The sequence below is a fragment of the Rana temporaria genome, chromosome 5, assembly GCF_905171775.1.
Source record: "Rana temporaria chromosome 5, aRanTem1.1, whole genome shotgun sequence".
NCBI classification, from domain to species: Eukaryota; Metazoa; Chordata; class Amphibia; order Anura; family Ranidae; genus Rana; species Rana temporaria.
In genome coordinates, this window is record NC_053493.1 from 160,654,912 (window position 1) to 160,675,418 (window position 20,507).

At 40.0% G+C, this 20,507-nt stretch overlaps 1 protein-coding gene across 4 annotated transcripts in view; it reads right to left on the reverse strand.

Annotated features, from left to right (window-relative positions):
- IKZF1 (IKAROS family zinc finger 1) overlaps positions 1–20,507 on the reverse strand; it is a 164,437-nt gene that overhangs the window by 9,177 nt on the left and 134,753 nt on the right. For 2 of the 4 annotated variants that reach the window (XM_040353315.1, XM_040353318.1), the window contains exons 5-7: positions 19,283–19,450; positions 16,308–16,433; positions 5,541–5,675 (exon numbers count right to left, since the gene is read on the reverse strand). In XM_040353315.1, coding sequence (XP_040209249.1) covers positions 5,541–5,675; positions 16,308–16,433; positions 19,283–19,450 — 429 coding nt within the window. The remainder of the gene's footprint in view (positions 1–5,540; positions 5,676–16,307; positions 16,434–19,282; positions 19,451–20,507) is intronic. The other 2 variants (XM_040353316.1, XM_040353317.1) reach the window with 2 other exon arrangements.

The window sequence follows — 20,507 nt, forward strand, 5'->3', positions numbered from 1 at the left end:
ATCAATCACTGTAAAGCCCTCCCTCCCCTGTGTATGCTTTCTCTTCTGAATGGAGAGAAATATGCATTTGTTTTTTTTACTTACACTGGACAGAGAAAAATCTGGTACAACTGTGCATAGAAACCAATCAGCTTCCATGTTTTATCTTCGAAGCTTAATTGAACAAGCTGACGTTAAAAGCTGATCGGCTTCCATGCACAGCTGCACCAGATTTTGCACTCTCCAGTTTTAGTAAACCAATCTATTTGTATCGATTCTATTGCACAGAGCAGTAAATATAAAATTGTTATTATTTTAAAAGAAAAAAAATACTTCCCAAACGCTTTAAAATGGTTGTAAACTCTTACAACACACATTTTGCTACAGGTAAGCCTATAATAAGGCTTACCTGTAGCTACACTGGATATCTCCTAAACCTAAGTGGTTTAGGAGATATCCCCTGTTCCCTGCATGTGCCGATGTCATCGGCGAAATGCGCACTGAAGCACACTGAAGCAATGGCACATATGTGCCGTTGCTCCAATGAGTGTGCCGTTACCGGCGGCTCCCGCGCGCATGTGCAGGAGTGACATCATCGCGGCTCTGGCCAATCACATGATACCGATACCTGAAAAGTAACTCCCATGGCACCACAACGAGGGCTTCGATCTCAGGTGAGTATTACATAATGAGCTAGCATGCATACTAGCTTATTATGCATTTGTCTTGCAGGTGTTAGGTTGTTTTATTGATTTTTTTAAAATGGGTTTACAACCACTTTAAAAATTATAAGTTATCAATTTTCAAAAAAACGAATACATCTCTCCATATGATTTTCGTCTGGAAGTCTGTCAACATTATCATTCACATGGTATTAATGCAAAGGTTTACAATTTACCTAATTTATGCCCTTTATAAAAATGGGTAGAAGCATTCAACATTTTAAAAACATGCAAACTGATTGTGATAGCTGCCTTATAGGTCCTGCCATGCACTGATCTAGAAACATCTCCCCTACTCCCCGAATGCATCCCACCAGCTCAGATACTTACCCTTAAATAAATAAAAAATTAGCTACGCTGCATGGAAATATTAATCCGTGAAACAATATCAATATTGGAATAAACTCGTGCACCCAGAGTCACCTGTGCAAATAAGTGACATGAATGAATACTAAACAAAAAATAAACTTGTGCACACAGAGTCACCTGTGCAAATACAAGTAAGTGACATGAATAAATGCTAAATCAATGTAATGAAACAATAGTCCATAAGAATCCAGAATCCCATGTGATTCAATACAGATTTATCAGAGAAAAAGGGGGTGCCAAATAAGTCCAAGAGAAAACGTGTCTGATGATAGGACAGATGAGAACCTCCACCTCTTATCTCCTATCTCCTTACCGACTCCAGTTGATCCCTGTAAAAGAGATCGCATACGCGTGTGGCTCAGCAGCCCTGCTTAAAAATGCCTGGATTATCCTGGAGCCTCCTGTGAATGTGTTCCGCCTTATAGATATTCAGATAGATCTCCCCACATTAGATGACCCAAAAGGAAGAAAAAGGCCAACATAGAGTAGTTCCGTTGATAAAATTTCGTCAAATTTCCTGGAGGAAGTCAGCGATTTGACGAAACGGCATAGGGAGGAGCGGCGTGCTGACGTCACCATTGTACACCTCGCTATCATCCGGAAGGAGGGGCGGATAGTTAGAGCCGGCCGGCTATTATGATACTACACGCTAATTTTATTCGACCAACATGTGAGTGCAATCTTTGTTTTTAACATAACATTTTATCAACGGAACTATTCTATGTTGGCCTTTTTCTTCCTTTTGGGTCATCTAATGTGGGGAGATCTATCTGAATATCTATAAGGCGGAACACATTCACAGGAGGCTCCAGGATAATCCAGGCATTTTTAAGCAGGGCTGCTGAGCCACACGCGTATGCAATCTCTTTTACAGGGATCAACTGGAGTTGGTAAGGAGATAGGAGATAAGAGGTGGAGGTTCTCATCTGTCCTATCATCAGACACGTTTTCTCTTGGACTTATTTGGCACCCCCTTTTTCTCTGATAAATCTGTATTGAATCACATGGGATTCTGGATTCTTATGGACTATTGTTTCATTACATTGATTTAGCATTTATTCATGTCACTTACTTGTATTTGCACAGGTGACTCTGTGTGCAAAAGTTTATTTTTTGTTTAGTATTCATTCATGTCACTTATTTGCACAGGTGACTCTGTGTGCACGAGTTTATTCCAAGATTGATATTGTTTCACGGATTAATATTTCCATGCAGCGCAGCTAATTTTTTATTTATTTGATTCCTATGTTTATATCTGACATATTTTGCAGCAGCAGCATCACTTTTTTTATATATTTAATTGGTATTGTTTCGGTACTGTACTAATTATAACAAGCACGATTGAGACCTGCGCAGTATAATTCCCACACTTTTGCAGATACTTACCCTGCCCTTCGATCCCGTGATCTTTGCTGTTCTGCCCGAAATGTTCAAAGAAGATAGTGAATGAAATAGACTATGTAAGTCTTTTTGATATCAATGCAGAACTGATATATTTTTTAGATTAAGAAGCTATTTGTTTGCAATTTTCTAGAATCAGCTGGAGACGCTTATTACAAACAAGAATCATTTACTGTAGTGCTTTTGTCACTGCATCATTTGACTTGTTTTTGTGGCTTTTTTGAACTGTGTTGTGGCTCTGTTTAGTTGAGTAGGCCGACAACATACAATGAGACTAGTAAACCTTTAGACAACACAGGAAACATTGCAGCTCACATGTGCTGGAAAATGGTAACCAAAGTTTTACATGAACCGCTGACACTGAGAAAGGCTGTGAATGCTGGGAGCTGCCTTATATGTGTCTAGGCGAGAAAAAAAAACCTCAAGGGTAGCACAGAAGTGTTTTTTGTTACAATTGTAGGCAGTTGGTTTCACCAACACCTGCTATTTAAACATATTCTTGTTCATACATAATTTTTCATAGCTTAAAAAATGTACAGTTTCCCATTGTGTCATGATTCATAATAAATTACAATATAAATCATATTGTGCAAACCCTTTAACAAACTTGTAAATTTCAAACTGATATTATGAAAAATGTGTACTTAAAGATATCTGAACCTCAAAATTACTGATGAATCCTAAAATATGGCAGCTGGAGTTAAATGCTTGTAAAATTTGAGTGTGGCACCACCTCTTTCCTATTGGCGTGATGGGCAAAATTATGCACCCAGTAGATATGCTGGGGCAGTGGGTGATTCAGACGGATGATAAAAAGAAAAATCGCAGTTGTTGCAATTGGGCATTCCTTTAAAATGTTTTTTAATCTATAGCTAGCATATGAACATGATTCTCTTTTGCCATCAGCCTCCTGTTATTCCCTGTACAGCTGCGCTTAGTCTAGGTGAGGGAGGGGCAGAAACAGGGGCTAACAAGGCTTTGCTGCATGCATGTGCTTACAAAAAACATTCTGACAGGGGATGGCATTGTAAGCTGAGTTGATGCCAAATCAGTGTGTTGCTGCTCCAGCATTGTCCAATCAGTAAGGCTGCAGCTGAAGATCACATTTCTTAGCTCTTCAGCCCCATACACACTATTAGATCTTCTGCAGATGTTTGGCTTCAGAATTACCATGACTATGTAGTGCAAGGGCCTGCCAGATTGCATACAAATTGAAATTTTTAGGCCCCTTTCACATGGGGCGCATCAGTAATGACCGCCCTGGGGAGACCGCCCTGTCTTTTCTCCGGTCTCTCCTATTGGGGGATCGGATGAACACAGACCGTCTGTCCATGTTCACCCGATCCGCCAGACAGATGGAAAAGTAGGTTTTTCCTCTGTCACACTTTGGCGGATCGGAGCGGGTCAGATGTCAGCGGGCATGTCACCGCTGACATCCGCGGCTCCATAGAGGAGCACGGAGCGCCCGTTCAGGTCCGCCTAAAAAACTGGCAGGCGGACCTAAATGGGCCGCCCGTGTGAAAGAGCCCTTAAAGATTTAACCTTATATTATATGGTTTGGTAAGTCTGAAGACAAAAGTCTGCAGAAAATCGAGTGTGTATGGGGCTTAACAGAGAAAGTGGTGTCACCCTCCAGGCTTTACTGATCAACTGGAGTCTATGAGTAAATGAACAGGATTAAAAACCTATTTATTAACCCTCTGCTTGGAGGTCAGCCTTAAAGGGGCCACATAAATAAGAAATACCACATAAATACACATGGTAGAATACTTTCCCATTTTTTTTCTTTTTCACTGTAGATTTTTATTTCTGGAATTTATGGTGCAGCTTTGTAAATGCATGAACAAAAAAGACAGATACATATGCATTGCACATTAATGAAACTATGTTACTGTATGCACCTAGATGCAAACAGACCCTTGGCCAAAGGAAGTGCAATTGTTAAAGCACAACTTCACTTTTGTTGAGAAAAAACATTCTCCTCTGGGTGATCTATGTACATGGCAAGGATTTTAACAAACCTTGTTGCGGATTCCTACATTTTGTTAGTCTGAAGAAATCCCTGTTTGTTCCTCTGTGCCCATGTGCAAAGTGAGCCTAATGGGAGTGGTTTCATAATGATCAACCAGCTGGTGCAGAATCAGGGCTCTAATGAGGAAAACTGCTGGGTCTGCTTCCCTTTAGACGTGTTCCTATTGGGAGTATCTTACCAAAAATTACATTTTTGTTGCAGGGGATGCCACAAATCTGATTTGTATCTTAGTGCAGACTTATGGAAAAATCAGTGAGCCAATCACACAAGCAGAAAATGATGTTTCACATTCTGTGTACAGAACACTTCTAGGTAGCCATATTGCATTGCACTTTACAGAAAATGACAGCGATGCAGATTGAAAAGGAAAGGTCATTTTTAATAACATTCAATTACAATATGCCTTGTGTTGTAATTATATATGCTATATTATTATTTTTTTATTTCCTATTTCTTTCTAATGCAAGTGGAGTTACCCTTTAAGCCTCTTTTATTTCCCAATATCTGGTAAATTAGAACACATTTGTTGTTTTATGGCATTATTAGAATTTTTTTATTAGACGGAACAGATATTGGCAAAGGAATTAAAGATGTGAGATTCTACTTTTAGGAATCATTGTTTGGGTAGCTTTTTTTTATTTTATTCTGGGAGCCTGCATGTGCCATGAGGATCTGTCTATGAACACACATTGCACACTTATACAACAATCAATGTATGCTGCTTCAGAACTTTAGGCTAACTTGTATATGTTGGGTTGTAAAGGCCTAATAACACATTGGGCAGAAGATTATTATTCTTTTCTAGTCAACTATCTTGTTATCTTACTTTATATAAATCACATATTAACTGCTGCCACTCATAAATAATCATTGTAGGATACAGAGTAAAGAAGACACCTAGTTAATGGTTGAATTACTTGAAATATTTCCTTTGAGAAATGACTTCTAGATAAGTTTGGACTATTGGATTTTATGGCAAGTTTATGTTACTCTGCTAAGATTTTTCCTGATAGACAGAAAAGGCTACAAGTTCTTACCAACAAATTTCTGAGGCATACAGCTCTTACGTTTGGCAACGTTACTTGCAATTCTGTCCAGTACAAGAGACCTCTCAGAGCCAAGCTTGGAAAGATCTTCAGCCATTTCAGCCTGGTTTGTCTCTTCTTTTACTACTACAATCAAAACATGTGCAATTGAGATTATATCTCACATCTTAAAAAAAACCTTTGACTTGAGTACAACATTATAATTATAAAAGTATATACTGCAAAGCAAAATTGTATTTCTAAATCTGCAAGATGTATTAAAACACTCCAAAATGCTTGACTGTGAAAAACAAGGAGCTGACAAAATGTATTCAATAACTGATGACCGTGGTTAAACAAATTGAAAACACATTGTAGGAAGAAAGGTAAGATGATTTTTTTTCACAGAAGAGGCTTGCAGAAACTCTTCTGCAATTCAATTCTACCTGCTATCAATGTTTTTATATATAACTTTATAAATGGGGGGAACTAATGCGCAAACCAACCTAACCAGGGCACAGAGAACTAAACCAATAAATATAAATTAAAAATATAAAATTAAAAGTATCTAATAATGAATCTGCTAAGCAGCAGCCACGACTAATAGTGCTCACACACTGATACAATTTAAGAATAGGGGGGTGTAGTGGTGCTTGCTGGTAATACAATGAGGATTTCTATATAGTCATAATAACAATTCCTGTTAATATAAAGAAAATGTTCCAAAATTATGAAAAATTAATACCAGTCTTTAGTAAGCGAATACAACAATTCCTGTGTATCTAAATATGTTCCACTCCAAATATAATAAAAACCGCCCAACATCAACAAATAATGTGGAGGGTGATGGGAGTGAAATAATAATAAAAATACCTGTTGAGGTAAAAAAACGTGCCACCAAGAGCACAGTGCTGTTGAGGTGAGAATCAACAATAACTATAAATAGTCATGAAGGATATGACCATTACAGCAACATTTCATCATTAACCATGAATAAAAATAAAATAAATACTGTTAAATGTGAATAAGCAATAAAATACATAAAGTGCTAAATCCACTAAAAGTGCAATGTGAAATATAAGTGAAATAAATAATAAATAAAGTCCAGTGAAAAACGATCTTGTAAGTTAATTCCTTGAAAATGTTCAATATCATGCATGGGTGCAAAAAACCCAATCCATAAAATTTCTGCAGTGAAGGTGTCCCACAAAATTAATCCATCGTGGGATCAAACACTAAGAAGTGACATAAATATTAAAACATGCCAATTAATAAAGGTGTCAAAGTGCACGGTCGTGCAAAATATAAAATCCAATGTTCAAAAAGAAAGTTTCAATCACTGATTTCCAAAGTGCATATGTGCTCCACTAATATCCATAGTCCACAAATGATGCTTCAGTGCATGATGACAAACGTGCACACGTGCTTGCAAACAAAGAAAAACGCCAAGATTCCCACAGTGTAGATGTGTAGATAAGTGTTTCTGCAAGCCCCTTACCTCAAAGAGGCTTGTAATAAGCCTATAATAGTGCTGATTAGGCTAGGAGTAAGTGTCCCACAGCCAGCCTGCTGCTCCAATCCCGCAAATGAAGGCTCACAGATCGCAGCGTAAAACCATTAACAATTTATTATATAATAAGTAAAACAGATTCCACTCACAAACAAAGCTGTGTCATCAGCATGTATAGTACAGAGATTGTCTCCGCTCTGCGGCCGCGAGCGGATGACGTCACCAACAGCTCTCCTTCTTCCTCACGCGTATCGTGACCACACACGTCACTTAATCATAGGATCCTATGATTAAGTGACGTGTGTGGTCACGATACGCGTGAGGAAGGAGAACTGTTGGTGACGTCATCCGCTCGCGGCCGCAGAGCGGAGACAATCTCTGTACTATACATGCTGATGACACAGCTTTGTTTGTGAGTGGAATCTGTTTTACTTATTATATAATAAATTGTTAATGGTTTTACGCACTTTGACACGTTTATTAATTGGCATGTTTTAATATTTATGTCACTTCATTGTGTTTGATCCCATGATGGATTAATTTTGTGGGACACCTTCACTGCAGAAATTTTATGGATTGGGTTTTTTGCACCCATGCATGATATTAAACATTTTCAAGGAATTAACTTACAAGATCGTTTTTCACTGGACTTTATTTATTATTTATTTCACTTATATTGCACATTGCACTTTTAGTGGATTTAGCACTTTATGTATTTTATTGCTTATTCACATTTAACAGTATTTATTTTATTTTTATTCATGGTTAATGATGAAATGTTGCTGTAATGGTCATATCCTTCATGACTATTTATAGTTATTGTTGATTCTCACCTCAACAGCACTGTGCTTTTGGTGGCACGTTTGTTTACCTCAACAGGTATTTTTATTATTATTTCACTACCATCACCCTCCACATTATTTGTTGATGTTGGGCGGTTTTTATTATGTTTGGAGTGGAACATATTTAGATACACAGGAATTGTTGTATTCGCTTACTAAAGATTGGTATTAATTTTTCGTAATTTTGGAACATTTATATATAACTTTAATTTCACTTTAAAGTGTTACTAAACCCACAACAGTAAAATCAGTTTGTATATGCAGTAAAGCATTCTTGGTATACTCACTGTGGAACCTAAGGGGTTTTTCCTCTGCATTGTGTAAACAAAGCAGTTTGATCCTGTCTTCTTTGATCCTCCCCTTCTTACACAGTGCTTGGGTTCAAGCTGCACATGCTTAGTTTGGTGTGTATTACTAGGGAATTATTTTTTCTTGGGAAGGTGCATGTGATCAGCACAGGGCCAATCAGCACTGTGCAGACAGAGGGTCAGGGTTCCTGCAGCCTAATAGGACAATCAGGGGAGAATAAAAACTACTCTAACAAACTGTAACCAGTGCTCTGCTGGACACTGATATAAGTCACATGACTGCTTTAACTGCTAATGAGAAAAGGTATTTAGCAGTTTATATTTACTAAAATAATTGAATTTCCATGTTCTGTGTACCATGGGAGACCAAGTATAGTTATTGCAGGTTTCTGGGTTTAGTAACACTTTAAATAACAACATTTTTTTTTGATGTGCCTGTAAATCCTATATATTGGAGTACACACATGACACAGTGTATTCTTATAATTATAACCCTGCCGACTCCCTGAGGCTCCAGTTTGTTAGCAAGCAGTAAGTAGATCACGGATGAAAGAGGGGAGGGACCTCTGTCCTGTACTGTACTCCAAAAAAATGGAATTTACAGGTACGTCAAAAGTTCTATTATCCTAATTGTACAGAAGAGGACATAGGAATTGATTCTTAGACCATGTATGGGCAACAATATAGCCAGACCAGCAGCAACAGGCCCACAAGAAAAAAATAAGAGGGGTCAACTAACCCAAACAGACACCTGGCAAAAACGGTTTTAAAAACATGGACAGTGGATAAGGTGTTTGATTCTGAAAAATCTGAGAGCCCTAGAAAAAAAGACAAAATAACCACCCAGCAGGGAGAAAGAAGAGAGAGGAATTTCAGAGGAACCGTCCTGTGGGAAAAGGAGAATGGTCAGTTCCCAAGGCAAGATGTGGCAGGTCACCATAGATGACAGCCAACCCCACCCATAAGCAGAACATGGGGTGGGAGAATGAAATTCTGGTAAAAGGAAGAGCACCAGAAAAGCAAGACAAACTGGCTTCCAGAAAACCTTGTCCCCACAAAATAGAAAAAAATAAGGAAATGGGGGAGCCAAAACAGGACTCTGGATTCCATGGGCAACAGAGAGACAAATGTTCTATTTCTACAAAGGATCTTTTAAGGCAGGAGCCCCCAAGGCTAGGGCTCTATGTGGGCACTTGAAGAAGACCCCAGAGGGACACAGAAAGTTGAAGAGGGCAACAGAACAGAAGAGCAACTTCTTACAGAGTGCACATGTAGTGCAAGAGCAAAGGTGTTAGGAAGAGGAAATACAAGGCTGAACCAATACCTGCAGGATTTTAAGGGCTAGGTGTTTGGCAAACACAAACAAAAGAAGTTGCAGGATGAGTAAACTGAGTTCTCTATGATCACAATAGGTGAGAACTACCTCATGTGATACATTGCAGAGTACGGGGGGGGGAAGAGATCAGCAAGCTCCAAGGAAAGAGGGGCACTCAGCCTAGAAGTTAGAATGTGCCTAACTGGTGGATATCAGTGAGTTAGAAATGTTGAGTGATCTCTGGGCAAAAGTGTGTACAACAGTCATATACGGTAACTAAAGATTCCTGGTGCGAGAGGCAGGCACATGTCGGGGCACCTACACACTGCATATACAGAGGGAAAAATACAGAACGGACGTACTGAAAACAGGCAATGGCACAACTGGCAAATGAAAGTCAGTTTTAAGAAGATATGGCTTCTCAGTATCACTTCTCAGCCAGTATAATGGACAATTTGGTAATATACAACAGTGATACCGGGAGGGAAGGATATACCTGAGCTCAGAGTAGAGTCTAATGTAATGTAAGCCAGGGGAATATATTATAGCAATAAGGAGTGAAAAAGCTCTAGGTAGTGGAGCTATTTGTGATATGCGCGGTTCAGATATAGTTTTTGAATTGCTTTGTGTTTCACTTCTTACACATAAGAAATGCAGCAGTCAGCACAATTTTAAAGCACAATATATTTGTAGCACTGGTTTCCAAGGTGCAGAGCAAATTTCACTTTAACTTTGCTAAATATAATATGTTCTTGAAGATGGGACTGGACACAAACAAAAATGTGGTAATGAATGGTAGAATGTGAATGGAAACAATGTCAGGATTAGACTTGTGTACCCCTGTCAGTTCAAGGTCGGGTTAGAGCCCAACAAGGATGTTGAATTAAATGAACATCAGCATTTTTGCAATTGGTTCAAAGATTTAGACTTCGGAGCTCTGTAAAAAAGGTCTCCAAGGCACACAAGGATATGAATGTGTTCAGGGTATAAATAAGGGTCTGATAAAATAGCAACACTGAGTGTGGTGATTTTATCAGCAATGCAAAGACTACATTGATTTGTGAATAGATAGGGAGTATAACTCTTAACTAAAAAAAACTCATATGAATGCTAAAGTGGCACTTCTATGAGAGACCAGGCAGAAGCCCAGTTACTACAGTAATTAGAACATACTGTATGTTTTAGAGCCCTTATGGGATTTGTGCCCCTAAAAAAACAAATGGCCCTGTGCAGGATTTAGAAATCCTTTGTAAGTTTTCCAAAAGGTGAAGGGGATGACCACCCCTGTAACTGTAAAGCTGCAATGAGGTAGCGAGAAACTGTAGAGAACAGGAATATTCTTTTTGTGTACCTCTCCGAAAGAAAGACATAAAGGGTCAGGGCTTCTCTGCCCTAAGCTGGAGCAAATGTCAGTAGTTGTCCTCCCCCCAGGGGTGGGGCAAACCTTCTTTGTGAAGAAGGCTTCTTAGAGGTGAAGGGTTTGAGATGAACTGATAGACCTGCAGTAGATGTTGACAACAGGAGTGGGCAAACAGATCTTACACAGAAGAGAATGGAGGACAAATCAATTGCGTGGTATGATTGTGGAGAGTGGGGTAGGACCCCCCCTTCCCTTCATAACCATTTCAATTTATTCCTCAAAGGACTTTCCAAAGAGTAGCTCACCTTCAAAGAGCATGCATAAAATCTATCTTTTTCAAGCAGGATCAACCGACTAAACTCTAAGACCTGCCAGAGCAAGGAGGATTTCAAAAGAATCTTCAAACACCTATCAACTAAAACCTTAATGTGGATCTTCACTCCACCCTCCAGAACGAGTGGCTACCCATCTGCTGCACAAATAAGGCATTGTATTTTATTTCTTCTTTTTTGTAATAACACGCTGGCCTAATACAGCCCTCCGAATTGGATCTTAACAGGACAACGCTGGGCTGGGCGGATCAGTAGCTTAAATGTGCAGGACCTGCTTCCAGGTAAGTAGGGGTTAAAGAAAAGGGGACGGGGAGTGTGAAGATCCGCTTTAAAAGATGGAATGTCTTCAATAAAAACAGTACATTGGTCAAGAATACAGAAAGGCTTTCTGGTTGTTACCTTCCTTCTTGTGCCTAATGAAACAAGCGGATACTGTGCAGAACTAGGTGTATCTAGCCAGAGGAAAAGCAACCTCACAGCGAGAAGCCACATAATTTTGGTTTTGAAAATATTTCAACAGCCTCCATTAGAAATGTCAGCATCCCCCATGCCTTCTGCAAATGTAAGTGAGCCAAGCAAATCATGGTCTAATGCATGAATACAGTAAGGGGAAGGAAAGCCAGAAGAATATTTGCGGCGGATAGTACCCATCATTTCCAGCAATGGAGATAGCCTTTGGAATAGACAAGACATAGTTGCAGAGAATTCTGTTTTAGCCAGACAGGCCACATGTTGTGCATCTGTGAGGGAGCCCAATTCAGAGAGTTGTTGCAATGTCAGTATAAGACCCTCCTCTGAAATAAGGGAATAACTACCGTGAGGAACTTTGAGTTTCATCAAGTCCTAAAACAGAATTCTCCCCATTTCTCCCATATGCTCTCGCTCCCAGGCACCTGTAATTTGCTCATTGCTAAGTAATGACCTTCCCATGTGGGGTACACATGGAATGGATGTGGACTGCAGGGCATCAGTGTGTCTGATATGAAGGCATTGCAATAACCCTGATGCTAACCAAGTTCCTGGAGCTGCATCTCAGAGATATTAGGCAACAGGTGGGACAGCAAATGATCACAGTGCACATTTAGGAGTTTTATAAGCACTACTTCTAGTACTGATGTGGAAAAAAAGACCACAAAATTTTAATAGGTAATAGCTCTATTAACACTATCTACAAGGCCAAATAAAGCGAGCCAATAATAACTTGGGAAGAAGCAAAAAAAGTGTAGATTGCTCCATAACCTTTAAGCTTCGAAACCACTTGTGTTGTTAGCATGATGTGTCTTGTAGCATAAAATGATATATTGTACTAGGTACCACAGATTCAAGTAATGATCCAACAAGCTGTATACCTAGGAAGTGGTATGTAAAGGTACAGGAAAACCCTGTATTACCTTCTCTATGTTGTTGGTCCTGTCCAGGGTATAGGCTTTGCCCATCACAGTGGGCACACCCTCGAAGGGGTTTCCAAGGAATGCACCACAGCCCTGGACCTGTATATCAATCTGTGACTAACTACACATGTTGCGCCACATGCCAAGATGAACACCAAATGCATAAACTGGTTCACAAAGCAACATTAAAAGGTGGCTACCTGCGTAACCAATCTGGAAAATGCTGGGGAGCTATAAGGCAAAAAACTGTCAGTTAAAGGAGAAAAGGAAATGTGTTGAAGAAAAGAAAAATCTTCTCCAGCAAGAGAAGTAGTCCATCACCTAAGAACACTAACAAAAAACTGGAGTCTCACAAAGCGGGTGGAATTATATCAATATACAGCTAAGCTTTTACCAGTGCCGAATCCTCTGAAGATAGCGGCATATAACCCACAGTCCAAGAAACAATTCCTGTGTCCTGTTCTGTACAATCAAGATAATGAAATTACTCTTTAAGTAAACTCTTCAATTCCCTAAACATAGTTTGAATGTCACAATCCACTCCTCCACTCTACTCCACCAATTTAGACTTTTTGTCAATAGTCCTTTTTTCCATCTTTAATTACTCTTCTTAGCTGCTGATGTATTAAGAGAGCAGTGACACTGTCACAGGAGGGTTCGAGATGTATTTGATGTGTGAGCTGAGATGGACAGCTTTATACTGTATGAGAGCCAATACTGGGCGCACTGTGGGTGAAGAACTGGGTCTTTGGAGACAGATTGGAGTAACGTTTTTGTTCACTATATATGCATCACTGATTTATTTATAAGCTCATATCTGGCAGTGATTTCTGTTAACACAAGCAAAAGGAATGATTGCTTTAAGTCTGGAAGTAATGATCAGTAATGTGTATTTTTCTCCTCAAACCCTTCATCCATTTTGCTATTTGACTGTTGGTCAAGAGGCACCAAGTTCCCTATGTATTCAAATGAACAGAAATGCAACATAAGCACACAACAGGCTAAAAAGCCCACTGACTTCACACAGTTCCAATCTAAAATCTGATTAACGCTTAGCACTCTGTGGCCATCTAAGGCTGGTCAATAGTGTCTCTATCTAACAGGCTGTGCTTGGTTGGGCTATGTGAGTGCACCCTAAAGCAGTAATAATCTTGCCTATTCTAGCTCAGGACATGAAAAAACATGCATAAGCAGATGTTATTTTCTGTATGTTAGGCATGCTGAAATTATTTGTATATATGTTGATATAGGCAACTAAACTTATATGTCAATCTTGGGTTTTCTTTCTTTTTACCTATAGTTTACCTATTGAATACCAGAGTTAGCCATATTCTTGAAATTTCCTTCCTTTGCACTCAGCATCACAAAATATGTAGCACTGATACTAAACATTTCTACAGATTTCACAAAACAAGTTTCTAACCAGATAAATAACTGAAAGGCTCTGCAAAATTGTGCCAAGTTTCAGTGGTATTCAACTTCTACTGAGTGACAAGAAGAGGAACAGTTTTATGTTCCATATACCCTTCCACTGTACGCAAGCCAAGAAAACACAACCTTAGTATAAGACAAATAGTAAGATGCTTCAACATAATATATTAACAGAGACTTTGAGGAACCTTTGCAACGATAGAAGCCAGTATCTTCTTGCTAGTTTTATGTATAGATGAAGCTATGCACTTTTACATCCCCGCTGACAGCTGAATGTAAAAAAAAAAAAAAAAATGCTGGCAAAAAAAACGTCCCCCTCCCCCCAATCTATACCAGGCCCTTCAGGTCTGTTATGGGTTTAGAGGGAAACCCCTATGCCAAAATGTAAAAAAAAAAAATTGCGTGAGGTCTCCCCCAAAATCCATACCAGACCCATACCCGAGCATGCAGCCTGGCAGGTCAGGAAAGGGAGGGGACAAGCGAGTGCCCCCCCTCCTGAACCATACCAGGCCACATGCCCTCAACATGGGGAGGTGCTTCGGGGCAGAGGGGGGCTCTGCCCTCCCACCCCAAAGCACCTTGTCTCCAAATTGATGGGGACAAGGGCCTCTTCCCCACAACCCTGGGTTGTGGGGTCTTCGGGCGGGGTGCTTATCGGAATCTGGAAGCCCTCTTTAACAATGGGGCCCCCAGCTCCTGGCCCCCTATGTTAATAAGTATGGGGTACATAGCACCCTACCCATTCACCAAAAAAGTGTAAGCGTGAATAAAGTCAGTACAAGAGTTTTTGAAATGTACAAGTCCTTTATGAAAAATAAAAAAACAATGTCCCCCAGTGTAGATCCAGTGCCAATCACGATGCCCGCTGAACTGACGGAGGTGAAAAAATTCAACTCCAGTCGTGATGAACACTTATGTGGTCTGCCTACTCTGCTGTGTGACATTTTTTAATTAGCTAAGGAGCAGGACCAACCGGCCACGTCACCTGGTGGCACTGCCCCCCTGTGACATTGCCGGCCCAGCATATGTCGGTCAATGGCGTCACAAGGGGGCGGTGCCGCCAGGTGATGTTGCAGGTGGCCCCTCCCGTTTTCTATTTAGGAAAAAACGGTGGAGCAGACCGTGGGAGTGTTCATCGCAAGTAGAGCTTTTTTTTTTCTCCAGGTCGGGCAGTGTGATTGGAGATGGATCTAAATCGGGTACATTGTTTTTTTATTTTTTAATAAAGGACTTGTCAAAAACTCTTGTGCTGTCTTTATTCACTTTTATGTTGAATGAGTATTCCGATAAGCCCCCTGCCTGCAGATCCCCACAACCACAGCCCAGGGCTGTGGGGAAGAGGTCCTAGTCCCCATGTTGCCCCAAAGCATTCCCCCGCCCTCTCATCCCCTCCCTTTTCCTGACTGCCGGGCTGTATGCCTGAAGGGACTGGAATGGATTTGGGGGGAGGGCCCCACATAATTTTTTTTCCCCATCAATTCCTTTTTTTACATTCAGTTGTCGGCTGACAACTCATTGGTTGACAAGGACGTGGTGGCCGGCTTCCTGGCCAACTTCTTAGTTAAAGTAAAGTTAAAGTAAAAAATGCATATAAAACGCAAAACACCTGTTTTTTAGTGTGACTCCATTGAAGTCTATTAAACGCAAAATGCAATCTGCTGTGGGAAAAACAGTTGCCCCTTTACAAAAATGCACCAGCTGAAAAACGCATAGATGTGAATGTGTACCATAGGAACCCATGTTAAATGGACTGATGCACTAAAAAATGCATAGGTGTGAACGTAGGGTAAATGTGCCGCCTGTCACCATGGCAGACAGACTTGTAGTTCACTACAGAAAGAAAGTGCAGTGATCACTGCATTCACAGTCCATTGATGCTTCCTCTAGCTCAGTAAATGAAAGTCCATACCTTGGTATTTACATAAAGCTAGAGGAAGATTCTGCAGAAGCACTGCACCCTTGATCCAATGAATAACACATGCACATTTGTTTAGCTGCAAGAAAAAAAATGTATTTATTAATTTTTGTAAAAGGTGGACTGAGCCTTTAGATGAAAATATAGTGAACAGAATGAAGTATTTTTGTATTTACTAATATAATCAGTTATATTCTTGAAAAGTGGAAGTGGGAGTCAAGCCAAACTTTTTTTGTGTTGGGGGGGGGGGGGGGGGCTAAGAAAGATCTCTGAGGATTTTTTCAGAGCAATAAAAACCAGATGGAGGTTCTAATTCCTTTCTGATTTACTAAAAACACATTTGGCTAGAATTATACTTTATGCAAATGAACTTACCAGTGTAAAGGTTATTTTGTAGACCCATACTTTGCAGGTAATTATGACATCTCTCCTTATGTTCTTCCAAAGAGCTGCGTTGTTTGTAACTGCGGCCACAATATCCACACTTATGTGGTTTACCTACTACAAGAAAATAGATTATGTTTAGTGTTTTAAGTGAAAACCTTAGGCAACACATATAATGTAAACCTGAGTTATAGGGTATGCTATTGGCTTGTTAAAGCCCAAGTTCAGTGAAAAATGGTTTAAAATAATCATCACAATGGACATTACTTACAATATGATGTGTCCCTTGTACTGATGACTGCAGATTTAGTCAAAATTTTATGTCCTCCGATTCCCCTACCACACCTGCCGCTATAATCTTCTAGTGCTGCGGGGGGGTTAATAGAGATAAGGGATGTGCACTCATCAAGGCTGACGACTATGCATGCGCTTTCTATCCCCCCCCCCCCCCACTCCATTAATAAAAGTTGTACTATAGTCTCTATTAATGAAAAACTATTTATGAATTGAGGAGGTGGATCTTTCATTCATCTGCCCGTCCTCCATTCATAGCTACAGTATAATACACTCTCTATGAGTGTAGAATGGATACAGAAAGGATGGGCATAGTTAGCACTCTGGTGTATGCATATGACAGGTCCCATGACTCTATCAACCCCTGGTAGCAGGGTTGGGAATCGGAGAATGGAGTAAATATGTAGCCAGAAGCAAAAAGGACACATTTTACTGACTGCAAGTAGAGTCACGCTCTCATGTATTGTGCCTTGCCACCCCCATGTATTTTGCCCTGCTGTCCCTCATGTAATGTTCCCTCCTGCTCATGTTTTGTACTCTGCTGCCCCCCATGTATGTATGGTGCTTTGCATTTCCCCAAGCAATGTGCCCTGCTGTCCCCCATGCAATGTGTCATGCTTTTCCCCATGTATTGTGCTCTGCTTTTTCTCATGTAATGTTCCATTCTTTTCCCCATGTATTGTGCCCCGCTTTTTCGCACATAATGCGACCTGATGCCTCCCATGTATTTTGCCCAGCTGTCCCTGTGTACTGTGCCCTCCTGCTTATAATAAAGCTTACCCGTAGGTAAAATTAATATCTCTTAAAAGTGCACCATGTAGGAGATCTTCTAGTGAGCAGCAGCTGGTGACGTCACTAAGGCCTCGTACACACGATAGGTTAAACAGGCAATGGTCTGATGGAACGTTTTCATCGGTCAAAACCAATCGTGTGTGGGCCCCATAGGTTATTTAACCATCGGTTAAAAAAAAGCCAACTTGCTTTAAATTTAACCAATGGATTCCTAACAGATGGGCAAAAACCGATTGTTAGTAGGCACAACCATCGGTTAAAAATCCACGCATGCTCAGAATCAAGTCGACGCATGCTTGGAAGCATTGAACTTCGTTTTTTTCAGCAGGTCGTTGTGTTTTACGTCACCGCGTTCTGACACGATCATTTTTTTAACCGATGGTGTGTAGGCGCGACAGACCATCAGTCAGCTTCATCGGTTAACCGATGAAAACGGCCCATCGGTCCGTTCTCATCGGATGGACTGATCGTGTGTACGTGGCATAACACATGGGCTCTTAAAGAACAGCATACCCATGCCGTTGCTTCAGAGCTGTGTTGTGAGGTCAAGACTTAGGGGCAGTGGCTCGGCCACTCAGACAGCCAAAGTCCACGACCCCGGAAGGAAGACCGGGTAAAGATGGACGCCTCTGCATTATGCCTTTACCATAAAGGTTTTTTTTTTTCATAGACTTTTTTACCGCTTTAATGGATTATTATGGGTCCTTTTTTCAATACAGTAGGATGGCATTATTGCAGCCATTCTACTGATGAATGCCAATGAGAGGCCAACACGCGTTTAGAGGAGTCGAATCTGTGATGTCAGGAGAAGCACCGTGAGTTTAGATCTGCGGTGTATGAGCTGGTGATTTGATACATGCTGTTTTAATTGTTATTTCATGTAAGTGTAACTTTTTAGGGGGGCTTTTTTTTTAAATGTAAAAGCAGAGAACACTATGGTACTTGTGTTTTTTGTTTTTATGTCCTTAACCCCTGGAAATATAAGTGGAATTGATTATAAAAAAGCAAATGGAGGAAGGTGGTGTTTGGAGACAATTCAACAATTCAAACGTTGATTACCCACACAGAGGTGCAGTCTGGGGACTGTAGGAATTGCTACCATTGGTAAAGTGGATTGATCGTGGAGGACAAAATGAGTGATCTGTCTATGAGTTTTATACTCATCCTTGAGGTGAGCAGGCATTTTAGCAGGTGGTGGTGTGCACTGAATATTGGATCCATTTAAATACAATTTTACACAGCGGTAAAAGCTTTGGAAACCTACATATGAACTGTTTTTTTTTTTATATTTTTCATAAAAAATTGTATGGAATGTATAATTATTTGTAAGATTTATAGATACGCAGCGCTGCACTATTTTCACAAAATTATTATTGCAGCCATACTTCTGATTTAAATACATGGGGATGAAAACATTTGCCCAATCACATGATCTGTCAAAATCATGTTACCAAGGTCTCTCCTATCAAAGAGTATTCTCTGCAGCTATATGCAGCCAACACTGAGGGATGCCATAGGCTCCACACTGCAGCTTTAATTTTATTAATGAATTGAAAAATGCAGACTTGCTGTGGAGTAAACGCTGCGGTGTCCTGTGGAGAGTCCATAACTGTATCGGCACTCTATTATAAACAGCCCCCTACATATAGGAAGTCACATACCTATAGGTAGGTAAAAACATTGATCCAGAGTCCAATGAAAGCTGAATGAGCTCAAACAGCCAGCTGTAGAGGCACGTTTAAGTGATAAGCGCACAACAAAAGTGATCATTAGCTGAACACCAGGGTTACAGGACTTAGCAGGCATAGAGAAGGGTTGAGAAGCAGGCATAGAGAATAATTTGTGTTATTAAAAATTCCCTGCACAAATGAACTAATCACCTGAATGTGTCCTGAGATGGCCCGTAAGTGCATCTCTGCGCCTGCATGCATAGTTACACAAGTGACACTTAAAGGGCTTTTCACCAGAGTGTAATTTGATGTGTCGCAGAAGATTGCCTTTCTGTGTAAAGGAGGCACCACATTGGTTGCACTGGAAAGGACGTTCCCCTAAAAAAGAAAAAAACACACAAGAAAATTACAACATTAGAAAATTCTAAATACAAAAATATAAAATTATCAGTCTCCTATCCATCTAACTCTTAATGTGTGTACTTGTGTGAGAACAAAAATGTAACACAGTAACAAGTAGAAGACTTCAGCAAGAAAGTTGTTTTCTCACTAGCACTGTATGACTTCCGTCGTCTGCAGGTTTGATAGAACATGAGGCTTTTAGACTAGACCTGCCAGTTCCTTAACGCTTCACTGGCTGGGTCAATTTGATCTGAAAATCTAATTTTTTTTTCTAAATCAGAATGGCACATCACAATGCAAATTCAACCTCATTTAAATAAAGTGACTGCAACATTTTTTGTGTTGAAGAGCCACTCTTCCTGATCAGCAGTTTTGGAATAAACCAATATCCAATTTTGTATGTTGTGGCATTTGGTGTGTGTGTTTTTTTTAATGTAGCTTTTTTTTCAAAGGGTCTTTAAAATATGCTACCGAGGCAGCAAAAATAAAAAGGGAACTCATTAAAAATGCATTTCAGGATCACAAGTTCATTTCAGCGTTACACTCTTATATTTAAATGAAAGGCACTTCATTATAGCAGTTATAATAACTTCTTTTCATTTACATTTTCCCATGTATTTTCCCTTTCAATTTCTTCTCCATTACCTGTCTGTCCCTAAGCCGCCAAATCAGGGAGGAGAGTGAGGGGGTGAAATAAAAATGAGCAGGCAACACTATGCTGAGGGACATTATCCATTATCCTTGCAGGATATTATCATGGGGTTTTGAATTAATAGTCTCTAGGGCTCACAAAACTCATAGCCCGTGACTGTATGTTTAGAAAAAGTGAAAAGAAGTCCCAAGATGTATCGGCTGAGGGCTAACTCTACTACAATGCTCCTGCTGGAAGTCCTATAATTGTAGACCACATCAAATTCAGATAAGAAAGCATAGCTAAGATAAAGGTGCAACTGCACATAGACCCTTTCTGTAAACTGACATTCTTATAGTATGAAGACTCCACAATAATTCAGTCACTAAGCAATCCTTACTT